The 15,570-nt window shown below is 34.9% G+C and overlaps 1 protein-coding gene across 1 annotated transcript in view; it reads left to right on the top strand.

The window, feature by feature from the left end:
• Positions 1–712: 712 nt before the first annotated feature.
• The window catches only part of LOC145266708 (uncharacterized), a 64,473-nt gene continuing 49,615 nt past the window's right edge, over positions 713–15,570 (top strand). Inside the window, exon 1 of the mRNA XM_080122631.1 lies at positions 713–876. Coding sequence (XP_079978757.1) covers positions 837–876 — 40 coding nt within the window. The 5' untranslated portion in view covers positions 713–836. The remainder of the gene's footprint in view (positions 877–15,570) is intronic.

Here is a 15,570-nt window from a genome sequence, read left to right as displayed (position 1 = left end):
GAGACGGAAACAGCTTTTTTGTTTTTTTATGTCACATGTGTAATGTATGTTGAAGTGTTGAAATATTATGGATGCATCAGGTTTTTTAATATTGACAAGAAGTGTCGCAAAATGCATAAAATGGAAGTCAAAACGATAGTACTCATACATTTGTAATGAAAAAGTCGAAGTCAGATTATGGTTAGGAAGCTTTATTTAACTTAGACTACTCCAGAGACTTCACGTGGTCTCACGGTAATCTAAAAGGAGAGAAAAAAGAGAGAATGCTCAAGGGAAGTAACTCATTCTGGAGAGCATAAATAGATTAAAGAGTTCTACTTTTCAGCACAATATAAAAATAATGAGTTATTAATAATTACAGTATTATTTTGATAAAACAAATTGCCAAATTCACCATCATTTAAATTAAACGGTCTTAATGTCACAATCTAGGGTCAAAGGAACTTTTGTTAAGCCATGCACTTATATATTGACAGCTTAACATGAGAACAAAGGATCATCAGAACGCTATGAATAATTTATTATTGAAAATTGATTTGCAAAATATCTATTGTATTGAACTAACAAATTTCTCTAGACAAAAAAAAAAAAAAATTCAATATGCCCTTCACATCTGAAATATCAGGTATTCGATCAATTGAACCGGAACGTCTTTCAAATCCGGTTTTACAACAATAATAAAAAAAAGGTGATCAATACCAACAATATCAAATTGAAGATATATAAAATGCATTACTTTAAACAGAGAAACAGAAAGAGAAAACAAACGCATATCAATTCATCTGAGAACGTACTTCTGCTCTAAACGAACGGTCATCATTACAAAGACAACGACGATGGAACGAATTGGATTCTTTCTGCTTTTAATTACAACTGGTAAGTATAAATAATTCTTTTTTTAAATTGAAAATTGTGGACTTATTTTTATCTATAAACCTACCTGTGTTCAGGGCAGTTTTATTGGTCAAAATTGACACACATGCTAGCATAAATTACTATATGATAAATTAAGAAGTGTTCAATGTTTGTTTTGTTTTACAGCGTGTCAACCATCTATGGGCTTTTTAATGTCTGTACAAAGTAAAAAAATTTTTTAAAAAAAATTCCATTTTTACCCCAAACAAGGCACAGTGCCATTTTGATGTAGGGAGCTACTATCGGGGCCATAGGTTGCAGAGGTAATATGTAGGGAGATGAGCAACAAGATGTCTGTTCACATTACATTTGAATTGGAAAGTTGGGAAAGTAGAGGCTTATTGTACATAAATAACAGGATAATTATTCACTGGAAGTTACAAAACTCTGAACATTCATAGGTTTCTGATTCAAGATGCAAATGCTTGGGGCTGACAGTTTCTATTAGGGTGGTCGACCCTATGCTTGGAGGCTTGTCTTAGTGTAGATTCAGTGGATTGGAACCAAGTGAGACTTAAGTTATATTTTTTTTCTCTGAGTAGTATCAGTGCCCAAGCGGCCAGGCAGAGTGTGTCCTTGAGGCTATTTTTGCCTTTCATTATACTGGGGCTTAACCTCGCCTCCTGATCCACAGAATTTTATTCCAAATTCTCAGTAAACCAATCTCAGTTTTTGAAATTCTCAAACTCTAAAAACAATTTTCCTTTTCTTTTTCCTCAAATCTCTATCTCTGACCACCACTCTCAACAGAGTGCTTTCACCCTCCATTAGGCCTCTAACTTTCACCATCACTTATGTGGAAGGTCCCGCCCCCTCTTGCTTCATTTGTATAACTAAGGGTTCTTCCTAAATTCCTAAATACCATTTTGTATAAGTAAAAAATAAATAAATTGGTTATCTTTTGGGAATAACCGAATTCCTGAACAACAATTAATAGGCACTTGAATTCATATCGGCTATCTTGTTTTTCCTATCAAAGGAAACCTATATTATCTGATCTATATTTTGGGTAACTCACAAATAACTTGCCCACCCAAGAAATAAGGTTACTTGTTTTTCGTAACAAGAGTGGCATTGGGATGGGACTTGTCAAATTGTCAAAAGGCGCCATTTTCTGACATTTATTTTCGAGATATCTTTATAATTAAAAACGTCAACTTTTTCAGCTGATGTGTTTTTAAATGCTGCTTATGCCAACGCAATTACCATGGAAGGAAAACAGACTTCTCCTTTATCAATTCACTAGCATGGGTTCCCGGCCACCCTGGGTGTTTGGAAGTGTGTGTTGAGCAAAAAATTTTTTTTAAAGTTGTAGTATGTAGGCAGGTTCGAACCCGTGACGCGAAAGAGGAAAAGAAAGTGGAGGTGTGTTTAAGGATGTTGGTTGAACAAAGAAAAAAAAAAAAAGAAAAGAAAAATTACGAGGGCAAAAAAAAAAAGAAAAGAAAAATTACGAGGGCAAAAAAAAAGAAAAGAAAAATTACGAGGGCAAAAAAAAAAGAAAAGAAAAATTACGAGGGCAAAAAAAAAAAAAGAAAAGAAAAATTACGAGGGCAAAAAAAAAAAGAAAAGAAAAATTACGAGGGCAAAAAAAAAAGAAAAGAAAAATTACGAGGGCAAAAAAAAAGAAAAGAAAAATTACGAGGGCAAAAAAAAAAAAAAAGAAAAGAAAAATTACGAGGGCAAAAAAAAAAAGAAAAGAAAAATTACGAGGGCAAAAAAAAAAGAAAAGAAAAATTACGAGGGCAAAAAAAAAAAAGAAAAGAAAAATTACGAGGGCAAAAAAAAAAGAAAAGAAAAAAGGAGTAGTAAGCAGGCTCGAACCTGTAAAGCGCCAGAGGAAAAAGAGGTGAAAAAAAACAAAAAAAAATAAAAAACAAAAAAATAAAAAACAAAAAACAAACGGTCTTACCGATGTGCCTATTGTTGTTGTGACGTCATGGGTGAACGAAACAACGCCTTTTATGCGATATCGAGAGTTAAATCACTTGCAAAAAATGTCAGCGAAAACCCAACTCTCCCTTTACTTTGCATGATAAGTGAGAGTGAAGGAATTAATGTTTTTGGCTACTTTTTTGCTATTTGTCGTCTGAAGGGTCGGGCTTACAAAATGATACCAATATCGTGAAAATCCGTCACCTCTGTCGAAAGTTTTTGCGAGACATATATACATGCATACATGATGATTGCAACGTCTTGTCAGACGAGTGCCACTCCCTCAGACATTTAAAATCCATGAGCCCAAATGCCTGAGGGAGTATCTATACAAAGATGATGTTACAGAGTCTTAGCTTTGTACGACAGCTAAGTCTCTCTCTCGGTTCAAAATGTTGAGATTCAGCAACAAGCAAGAGCAAGATAGCCAGCAACAAATTAAACTGCAGACCAGCTTAATGCGGGTACTGGTCTCCTGCTTTGTTTTTTAAATCAGAGATTTGCTTCTCCTAGAAAGGTTGCCTTCACCACGGCTTACGGGAGCCCTCTCCACCCCAATACACACACACACACACACACACACACACACACACACACACACACACACACACACACACACACAAATATACACTGTGCTAGTTGGCCGTTGACCCAGAAAAAGAGTTCATTCGCCCTTTACATACATACATTAAACAGATTTTACCCTTTATATTATAGACTAACGGGGCTACCCTGCGTTGCTCGAGACCATATAAACAATGAGAAAATTGAATTTGATTTTTAATATATTTGTTATTTTTAGGAGAGAGGAATTTTTAATGTCTATGTATCATTTGCTATTTTGAGCAAAAGAATATTTTACCTACCTAGGACGGGTATTACACGTATGAAATAATTGTATCTTATAAAGGGTAGGTAATTTACAGCATGTATATGAAATAATTTTACCATTGCAAGGACGAGTAATAACACATACTTAAAATAATTTTACCTACACTAAGACGGGTAATTTAAATACATATATTAAACAATTTCACATACTTTTTTTTTTTTTACTTCAAAACGGACATTACTCTCTCCAACCCAACCCCAAGAAGAAAACGAAAGAGCACGTTTAAAATTTACATAATTATGCTTCTTTCTACCCACCACTACAACCATCACATCATTCCCGGATGATAGCATAAAAAAATATAGATTACCTCCTAAAGAAACTGGCTTAGTAAACTTTCATAGAAAGCCAACAATATATATATATATTAATCTAATTTTGAGATCGTAAACTGTTTAAGCCATATCCGGAATCGACTTCACAAATGAAGTAATTTTAAGATAGAAAATTGTTGAAGCCATTTACGGTACAAACTTTATATTCTGCCACCCTCATGTAATCCAGAGACATGCTGATTATTCTGCTAGTATATAGTTGCCCCTATCTCATTAAATTCCGAGCAACGGCAGGAATTTTGCTAATATATATTTCCATCAAGTTCCTTCAATTCCGGGCGATGCTGAGGATATTGCTAGTAAATTTTCTCACTTATCTCATTGAATCTTGAGCAACGACGGGTATTCTGCTAGTGTATATGTTTAGCTATCTAATACAATCCAGGACGACGTCAAGTATTCGTCTATTCTGTATTTGTACCAACCTCATTCATCCCCAGGCGACGCCAGGTACTCTGTTAGCATTTATTTTCACCTGCATTATTGAATCCCGGGTGATGCCTGGTATTCTGCTTCTATATATTTCCACCTATATCATTCAATCTGGGGCGATGCAGGGTATTCTGCTAATATATATTTCCACCTATCTCATTCAATCACAAGCGGTGCTGGGAATTTTGCTAGTATATATTCATGCCTACTTCATTCAATCTCAGGAAACGCCGGGTATTCAGCTAGTATATATTTCAATCAATCTCATTACATCCTGGACGACGCTAGGTATTCTGTTAGTATATATTCAATCAATCTCATTCAATCCAAGGCAACGCCAGGTATTCTGCTAGTATATACTAGCATCTATATCATTGGATCTCAGGCACTCGTGTATTCTGCTTGCATACATTTGCATGTATCTTATTCAATCCCAAGTGACTCCGGGTAATCTTCTAGTATATATTTTGACCTATCTCATTGAATCCCATAATTCTTGGATATGTTACTAATTTCGAAAATCATTTTTCATAATTTAACCCACATTAACGCCCCCTCTTACTAAAATAATAACTTTGATACATTGTCTTGGCTGTTTATTTCATTACAAACACACTAATCAAATAACTCACATTTAATAATTTTTCTTAATTCTTGGATATGTTACTAATTTAGACAATCAGTTTTCATGATTTAACGCACATGATCGCCTCCACATTACTAAAATAATGATGTGAAATATTGTCTGGGCTGTTTGTTTCATTAAAACACACCAATCAAATAACTCACATTTCATCATTTTTCATAATTCTTGGATATGTTACTAATTAAGACAATTATATTTCACGATTCAACCCACATTATCGCCTCCCTCTTACTAAAGTAATAACTTTGATACAGTGTCTAGGCTGGTTATATCATTACAAACATACATATAAAATAACTCACATTTAATCATTTATCATTATTCTTGGATATGTTACTAATTTCGACAATCATTTTAAATGATTTAACCCACATTATCGACCCAGCCTTATTAAAACAATAACTTTAATACATTCTACTAGCATATATTTCCAGCAACGTTTTCAATACCGGGAGATGGCGGGTACAAAGCTAGTATATATTTCTAGCAAGCTTATTCAATCCCAGGCCATGTCGCGTACTCTTCTATTATACATTTTCACCTATTTAACCCATTCAAGGGCGATTCTGGGTATTCTACTAGTATATATTAAGACCTGTCTAATTTATTCTGGTCAGCACCAGGTATTCTGCTAGTATGTATTAAGACCTGTCTAATTTATCCTGGTCAGCACCAGGTATTCTACTAGTATATATTAAGACCTGTCTAATTTATCCTGGTCAGCACCAGGTATTCTGCCAGTATATATTAACACCTGTCTAATTTATCCTGGTCAGCACCAGGTATTCTACTAGTATATATTAAGACCTGTCTAATTTATCCTGGTCAGCACCAGGTATTCTACTAGTATATATTAAGACCTGTCTAATTTATCCTGGTCAGCACCAGGTATTCTGCTAGTATATATTAAGACCTGTCTAATTTATCCTGGTCAGCACCAGGTATTCTGCTAGTATGTATTAAGACCTGTCTAATTTATCCTGGTCAGCACCAGGTATTCTGCTAGTATATATTAAGACCTGTCTAATTTATCCTGGTCAGCACCAGGTATTCTGCTAGTATATATTAAGACCTGTCTAATTTATTCTGGTCAGTACCAGGTATTCTACTGGTATATATTAATACCTGTCTAATTTATCCCGTTCAGCACCAGGTATTCTACTAGTATATATTAATACCTGTCTAATTTATCCTGGTCAGCACCAGGTATTCTGCTAGTATATATTAAGACCTGTCTAATTTATCCTGGTCAGCACCAGGTATTCTACTAGTATATATTAAGACCTGTCTAATTTATCCTGGTCAGCACCAGGTATTCTGCTAGTATATATTAACACCTGTCTAATTTATCCTGGTCAGCACCAGGTATTCTACTAGTATATATTAACACCTGTCTAATTTATCCTGGTCAGCACCAGGTATTCTTCTAGTATATAATTCCACCAATCCCAGGCAACGTTGGATATTCTGTTTGTATATATTTTCACCTATGTAATTCAATCATGGACGTTGCCGGACATTCTGTTTTTATATATTTCCACCTATCTAATCCAAACGCTGGCAACACCTTATATTCCGCTTGTAGATATTTCCACCTATCTCATCCAATCCTGAATGACGCCAGGTATTCTGCTAGTACATATATCCACCTATCTCATCCAATCCCAGGCCATGCTGGGTACTCTGCTAGTACATATTTCCACCTATTCCATCCAATCCCGGGAAATGCCGGGTATTGTGGTAGTACATATATCATCTATTTCATCCAATCCCGGGCTACGCCGGATATTCTGCTAGTACATATATCCACCTATGTCATCCAATCTCGGGTGATGCTGGGTAATCTGCTAGTAGTATTACTTTAACATAAATTCCTTAGTGTAGTATCAATCTCAGCATTCAATTGACTTTATCCCCCGCCTCCTTAACTCAGGATTATATAAAAAAAAAAATCCCCTCCCAATACTAAGAATGGCTTTCTAAATAATAATGTTTTTATTTCAGCACGGTCCGTATTCCATAATAGTAAAATACTATCCTCCTTTTTATATTAATATAATATTATATTAATTAATTGCCTTTTATTAAGAATTAATAAATTGTTAGGTGTAAATATAGAAGATATAAAAAATATCCCCTCCCCATAGTACAAATGGTTTTCTAATTAAATTCTGCACGGTCCGTATTCCATAATAGTAAAATACTAGCTCTCTTTTTATATTAAGAATTATTAAATTGCCTTATATTAAGAATTAAGAAATTGTTAGGTGTAAATAGAGAAGAGGTAAAAAACCATCCCTTCCCAATACTAAGAATGGCTTTCTAAATAATAATGTTTTTATTTCAGAATTTGGAATCAGCAGTTTAGCGATGTGATGTTTGGAATATGACATCTTGTCTCAATAAATATATAATATTCATCTTTTTTTAATAGAATATAATGTTCGGTATTAAATGACGCTATATAATACTGTTACTTGATCTTTTGGCCAGGATCAAAGTGTAGTATCTGTTCCGGCAGATACTGCAAGCAAAGACCAGATGTGGGGACAACCCCACATACCTGACCTTTAACCAGCTCCCATTTCCCACCTCTCGGGAGCTGGTCCCCTTTTTCCCTTCCCCCTCCCTTCACTCCTCACATTAAAAATTGGCCTTGTGCCTAATTTGCTCGGTGAGGGAGCAAATAAATACCTACTTGGTCTTTTGATTAAGATCAAAGTGTTGCTCGGGACCGTATAAACAATGAGAAAATTGAATTTGATTTTTAATATATTTTATATTCTTAGGAGAGAGAAATTTTTAATGTCTGTGTATCATTTGCTATTTCGGACAAAAGAATAGTTTACCTACCTAGGACGGGTATTACACGTATGAAATAATTGTATCTTACCTAGGATAGGTAATTTACAGCATGTATATGAAATAATTTTACCTTTGCAAGGACGGGTGATATACAACACATACTTAAAATAATTTTACCTATACTAAGACGGGTAATATATGAAACAATTTCACATACATTTTTTACCTCAAAACGGACATTACTTTCATCAACCCAACCCCCAAAAGAAAACCCAAGGGCACGTTTAAAATTAACATAATCATGCTTCTTTCTACCCACTACTACAACCATCACATCATTCCTGGATGATTACATGAAAAATTAAAAAAAATATAGATCACACCCTATAGAAACCGGCCTAGTAAACTTTCATAGAAAGCCAACAATATATATATACTAGCAGGGGTGCCCGGCGTTGCTCGGGTGTTTGGAGGTGTATGCTGTGCAAAAAAAGCAAAAAAACAAAAAAAATGGTTAATTTTTTAAAACTTTGACCCCTATTATGACCCCTTAAAATTTATAGTTTCGGGCTCAAATCACTTTATTAAGTTAGATCCATGTTCAAGGAACAAGTGTTTAGACCCAAAATTGTCGGAGGAGTTTGGTAGAGTTCTTAAAGGTCAAATCGTTGAAATTTGACCCCTTAACAGCCAAATTTCTGGCTGACACCCGTCACATCGATTTTCCCAAATCTCAGTACCCGGTATTTCAAATTTCGAGTCTATAGACTAAAAATTGACAGAGTTATTGCGTAGGGAAATGTACACAGACAGACAGACACACAGACACACAGACAGACAGACAGACAGACACGTTCACTTTTATAGATATATAGATTAATCTAACTTTGAGATCGTAAACTGTTTAAGCCATAATCGGAATCAACTTCACAAATAAATAATTTTGAGATAGGAAATTGTTTTCTTATATTTGCCCCTATCTCATTTAATCTCGGGCAACGCCAGAAATTTTGCTGATATATATTTCTATCAATCTCCTTCAATCCCGGGCGACGGTAAGAGAAATACAGATGAAGAAAGGAGAGAAAGACACATAAAAATAGGGAGTGAAAAAATATCTATATTTTACTAAAACTCTGTCACAATGTTTGTTTGTCACAACGTTTGTTTGTCATAATGCCACCGTCTCAAATTTGAATGTGATGATATTTAAATGAACCTAAATATATCTGATCAAAAACAATATAGGCAGGGCGTGCACGTTATTTGAGGACATAATTTGATATCTAATGAAACAAATAGGAGGTTAAAAAATTGGTTTTAGTAGTGCTCTGGATGATCCTTTACTTTACTATCAGTAGTGCGCTGGAGATCTTACTTTTTTATCTCACTGCTCATCTATTAAATTGTTTTTTGTTTTATTCATAATATTTTGTTTGAAAGTGGTAGATAAACTTGGTTTTAAAGCAAATGAGTTTGAGGATAATTTAATTGGTTGGTCGTTTTTGTTTTACGACATATCAACCCTTTTCGGGTTATTTAATGCCGAATCCAAAGATTTTGAAGGAAAATTTTTTAATAGAATATATTTGTTGTTTTCAAGTCGGTTTCTATTTAACCCATAGGTTGGAACCCTAACAGGTACTACCACTCCGGATCAGAGTGGACCTGGGAGCAATGTTAATTAAAGGGTGGCTCCACACTCCCCAAAGCCCGCAAGCTGGGGCCTCACCACTGGATATAGTTTAAGGTCATATCCAGGACCCCCATTGAGGGACTTTTACCCTCTGCAGGGGGGCAGTCGGTGTATTCTAATGCCCCACCGACAGGGCCGGAGGATAATGAAGAATAAAGAAATAATTTTTAAAAGAAATGTGTTAAGCCACGGCCATCTCGAAAAAGAGGCCTAATAACACATTGATGATGTCCCATATATAAATAATCTAGTAGGCACACTTTGTGCCTGCTAGCTTTGCCAGTCTCGTACGTGTGTTTCGTTGATTTATGAAAAATAGTTTTTCTTTGTGTTCTTCCAAGTGTCGTGGAAATTATAAACAAAAAGAGGCCAAAAGTGCACATATTTTATGTTGCAGTATTTTTTTTTTTTTTTTTTTTTACTAATAATGGGGGTATGGTCCCTCACAGTTGGGAGATTCTATTTATAAACGCTGCTTCTAGAAACTGACGAATCAAATTAATTCTCGTTCTGCTATCAACCAATGAGAAACCAGAGTTGCTCCATAAAAATGAAACCATTTTTAGCAACCTGGCATATGTTTATTTTTTTCGTGTTCACACGAGATAGGATCTTTTGCTTTTTGGCTATAAAGTCTGGAACCTGTACAGCACATCTGTCATCTCCAGGACTTGTGTAGAACAACTAACCATCGGAAACTCTTCTAAAACTAAATATGGCTTTCAACTTAAGATTTTATTTTCCAAAGGATAGAGAATAATTATCTATGTGGATACATGCAATTAGAAGGGATAATTTTAATCCAACAAAGTTTAGCAAAGTAATTGGCGTTATTTCTTATTAGTGTAAATGCATCACGCGTTTGTACAATACAAACATTTTAGTCGAGGGTGATAACTTTATTTGTTTCGTTGAAATATATTTAACTCCTTTATCTTTTGTTTGTTTCTGTGCTATCACACTTTAGCTTCAAAAAATTTACATGACAAAAATAGGAATTGTCCAAGAAATTCTCTATCCATCAGAGAAAGACGAACGTTTTTATTATTTTTTTTTTAATTTTAAACTTTAATTTTTAATTTCTTTTTTCTTTTATTAATGAAATATATATTTTTAGCTGCAAAAATACGTGACGAAAATAGGAATTAATTCTAGGGGAAATTATCCATAAGGAAAAGGAGGATTTTTTTTTACAAATTCTAAACATATGTACTAGACATATAGCATATGTATACATATACACTATATATATATATATATATATATATATATATATATATATATATATATATATATATATATATATATATATATACACTAGCAAAAGTACCCGTTGTTGACTGGGTTCAAAAACAGCCTACAGAAAATGGACTCTGATTTATGAAAGTATGATAGGTTATGAAAAGGAAGGGTTGTAAAGAGATAGCTTCGAATTTGGGGGTATCAAAACCAAAGCAAAATATGATGAAAGTAAAAAGAAAATAGATAAACCCCATAATTTATTATACTATACCTGTTCACACTGAAACACTTATCACAATATTCTGTGGATCTATATTAAAAAACCTTGTTAAACTTTGTGACATATTTCCATTCTATAGAGGTCAGGCGCGAACGAACACCCCATAATTTTATTATACCATATTTTTTCAAACTGAAACATAATTATCAAAGTATACTTACGCAGATAGATATGAAAAGTCTTTATTAAAGTGTGTGCCTATTTCCATTCTATGTAGGCCAGGCGCGAATGCAGACCCCACAATTTTATTATACCATCCCTATTTAAGTTAAAACATACTTATCAAAGTATTCTTATGTACAGCTATATCAAAAACACTTGCAAACGTTTTTTTAATTTTTAAATGTTTTATTTTCATACTTTGTGGACCAGGCGCATACGCAGACCCCACAAATTTTAATGAATCATCATTATGCCAGATGAAACATACCCATTCCTGTGTCTCGATACATCTTCTATTATTATATGTGATCAGTTTTCTATAATAGTCAACCATATAGGAGCCTATTCGTGACCAGACACACACACACAAACGTTCAGCTTTATATATAAGTAAAAGAGGTTGAGAAAATCTAAGGGTGAATTTTTTAGGAGGAAATTAGAGTCAATTTAAAAAAAATAACTTCAAATTGAGGAGGCGAAAAGAAAGTTCACACAATGGAAAATTGTTATTTAAATGTAACTTTAGGATATTAATGCAACACAAACACAACAAGAACGCAATGAACTAGTTAATATTTAGTAACATAGCCCTTCTGAAATTTGACAGCTTGCAATTTTTTGGGAATTCCTTGAATTAGACTGCAGCAATACTCCGTGAAAAAGGCAGCCAACTTTTCTTTAATTTTTGTCCAAAGTTCTTCCAAATTTGAAATTTTATCATTGCGTAGCTGTTGCTTGATGTAATGCCATACGTTTTGGATAGGATTGAGGTCTGGAGATTGTGCAGGCCAATCCAAACACGGAATATCATGCTCTTCCAGGAACGTCTTGGCATTGCCAGCTGTGTGAATGGAAGCATTATTCTGCATGAAGATGGGATTATCATCCAAATTCCGACCAAAGTAGGGTAGAAAATGCTCAGTCAACATATTAATGTACTTGGTCGAATTAATTCAACCTCGCAAGCGAACTATAGGCCATGGACCATAATGCCCCACACCAAAACTGAACCTCCACCACCTTGCAGCATTGAAGCTGAGCACCAAGGATTAAATTCTTCATCTTTCCTCCGACGGATGTACTGCCTACCATCACTGCCTAGCCTATTGAAATTGCTTTCGTCGCTAAAAAGCACTTTTAACCCACATGAAGACTTATGATCTTCATTGCATCTGACGAAGTCAAGACGGCGCTTTTTTGTTCTTTACAGAAATCATTGGCTTGCGTCTTGCAACATATCCTTGCAAATCTGTTCTTGACACGAGAAAAAGAGCACTTTTTAACAAGATTGTACTGTTGTTTGATTTGGGGAGCCGTTTCAGATCTGTTTCGTAGACTGCGGATCTTCATTGCATTGTCGTCCCTATTCGAGGTAACTCTAGTACGACCAGATTTAGGGGCAGCACGAACACTGCCGGTGTTTTGGAGCTTTTGCACAGTCTTTCGTACCGTTTTCTCATCACATTTCAATTTGCGACCGATTTCTCAATTGGATAAACCAGAAAGATGGAGATTATTGAGCTCCTGACGATCACTAAAAGAAAGTCGTGGCATATGAACTAAATGTTACATTGTATAACCTGGAACAACAGCAATTGCGATTAGAGATGCTTTGTTGCCTGTTGGTGGATATTTTAAACTGATTTAGGGGTGACAATTTAAGCTGGTTTCAAGCGAATTTATTGCTGCGGACTTTCTGTTTACCTCCTCAATTTGAAGTTATTTTTTTTAAATTGACGTGAACACTAGAATATTTCAATTAAAATTCAAATATGAACAGGTAAAATTATAGAAGAATTGTTGCAATATTTTGGAAGTATAATGGGGTATTTATTTAAATGCTGCCCACATCAGCATTATTTGGCACAAGGCCGGAAAGTGGGAACCCCGCAGGCTCCCCTAAGGGAGGGGCACTCCTGCAATTTAAAAAATTGCCTGAGTAACCCCGTCGGCATTCCCCGGTTGGGGCGTCTCAGGCAGCAAGCAATAAACTTGCCCCACCGGAAAGCCCGGTGGCAAGGCCTGGGAGGGTGGACCTCCTAGGTATTACCCAGGCGGTGTACCTCAGTCCAACAGGTGCTGGGCCGGTTCCCGGCCCCTCACCTGTTGGGCTGAGTGTCAAGTGACAAATCCTTGACGTGTACTACCCTGTCTCCCTGCAGCCGAAGCGGCTAGGAGACACATCCCATCATAAAAGGTTTATAATGGGGTATGATCCCACACAGTCGGACGATTCTATTTATAAACGATGCTGCTAGGAACTGACGAATCGAATTAATTCACATTCTGCTATCAACCAATCAGAAACCAGAATTGCTGCATAAATATTAAACCTTTTCGGTGCCAATTTCACGTTTTTTCTGTCTCCACACGGTAAGAATATTTTTCTCTGTGGAACTGTCTACTGCAGACAAGTCACCTCTCAGGACATGTGTGTAACAACGAACCATCGGAAACTGTTCTGTCTACCGCAAACCAGTCACCTCTCAAGACTTGTTTAGAACAACGAACCATCGGAAACTGTTCTGTCTACTGCAAACCAGTCACCTCTCAAGACTTGTTTAGAACAACGAACCATCGGAAACTGTTCTGTCTACTGCAAACCAGTCACCTCTCAAGACTTGTTTAGAACAACGAACCATCTGAAACTGTTTTGAAACTAAACATGGCTTACACTTCTAGAGGAATAAAAGGTGAATCGAATGAGGTATAGGTTGTTTAAACAGTTACATTAAATTTAGCTTAAATTTTGAGTTTTTGAAAAAATTGCAAATGCGGACTTTCTGCCGGCACTGTATGTACACACACACACACACACACACACACACACACACACACACACACACACACACACACACACACACACACACACACACACTATATGGATACATATATGTGTACTATATATATACTATATGTATACATATATATATATATATATATTATATATGTATACATATTTGTATATACATTATGTATACATCACCAACATGACCTCCCATAACACTAAAGCCAGCCTGATCGCCGCCATCCACTCAAATATTCAATATATCACTTCGATACAAACAATACTTCATTTCATTTATATAGGTCACAATTATAAAACATCACATTTTATTAGAACACCTTCTTGAATGATCGCCCCAACCAACCCATAACAGTAGCAATCAATTTTGTTATGACGACTGTTAACGTGGAACATCAATAATTCACAATTCTAAACAATAGTTAAATTATTTTTTTCGATCGACATTCGTAAATCAACGATTATTTGAGCCATTATTTTTTGTTTTTCTTAAACTCTGTTCACATGGATTCTTATTTTCTTACATCCTCTGTGCGTATTTTAGAAAGAGTTTCTTTCTTCCTTTTTTCTTTCTAGCTTTTATTTCATTTCTTTATAGATTTTATGTTATTTCTTTCTAGTTAACATATATCCTGTTTTCTAGCTTTTATGTTATTTCTTTATAGATTTTATGCTATTCCTTTATTGATTTTATGTTATTTATTTATTTCTAGTTTCTTTATAGATTTTATGTTATTTCTTTCTAGTTTTTTATAGATTTTATTTGATTTCTTTATAGTAAACATATATCCTTTTTTCTAGCTTTTATATTATTTCTTTATAGATTTTATTTTATTTCTTTCTAGTTAACATATATCCTTTTTCCTATAACTGCCCCTCTTTTTTTCTTTTGCGACATATCGCTCTCGTGTGCGTTTGTGCTCTTTATTTTCTTTTTCTGCTTGAACAGTTTAGCCTTTTTTCAATATAATTTTAGAATAAAATTGAACCCTTAGGGTAGACCTGTGAATGCACGTTTGTTCGTTCGTCTGTCCGCACTTTTCTCAATAACTACGCCTTGGAATTTTTTGAAATTTAGCACAAACATTAAACATGATATGAGTAAAAAAGTAACAGAATGGATTTTCCGGGAAAACTCCTGTTGCCCCCCTCCCCTTAGGGGGGGGGGTGCCTTTCAGGTTAAAATGGCTAAAATAGACACTTTGGTGCTTATTAAAAAAATTGATGCCTCGGATTTTTATAAAACTTTCTGAAAAGTTGTAACTAACTGATTTCTATATAATTTTGTTTGTCTATACTTCGTGATAATTCTTGGCTCTTTTAGGGCTAATAAAAACACTCCATTTTTCGAACTATTTTACCATATTTGTCCAAAATTTTCTGTGTATGTCTTATTTAGCAGTTTTGCGTGCTGCTGAACTCAA

This window comes from Euprymna scolopes, chromosome 41, assembly GCF_053919585.1.
Source record: "Euprymna scolopes isolate OS-2025 chromosome 41, ASM5391958v1, whole genome shotgun sequence".
In the NCBI taxonomy this organism is placed as follows: domain Eukaryota; kingdom Metazoa; phylum Mollusca; class Cephalopoda; order Sepiida; family Sepiolidae; genus Euprymna; species Euprymna scolopes.
This window is presented reverse-complemented; position numbering and strand designations above follow the sequence as displayed.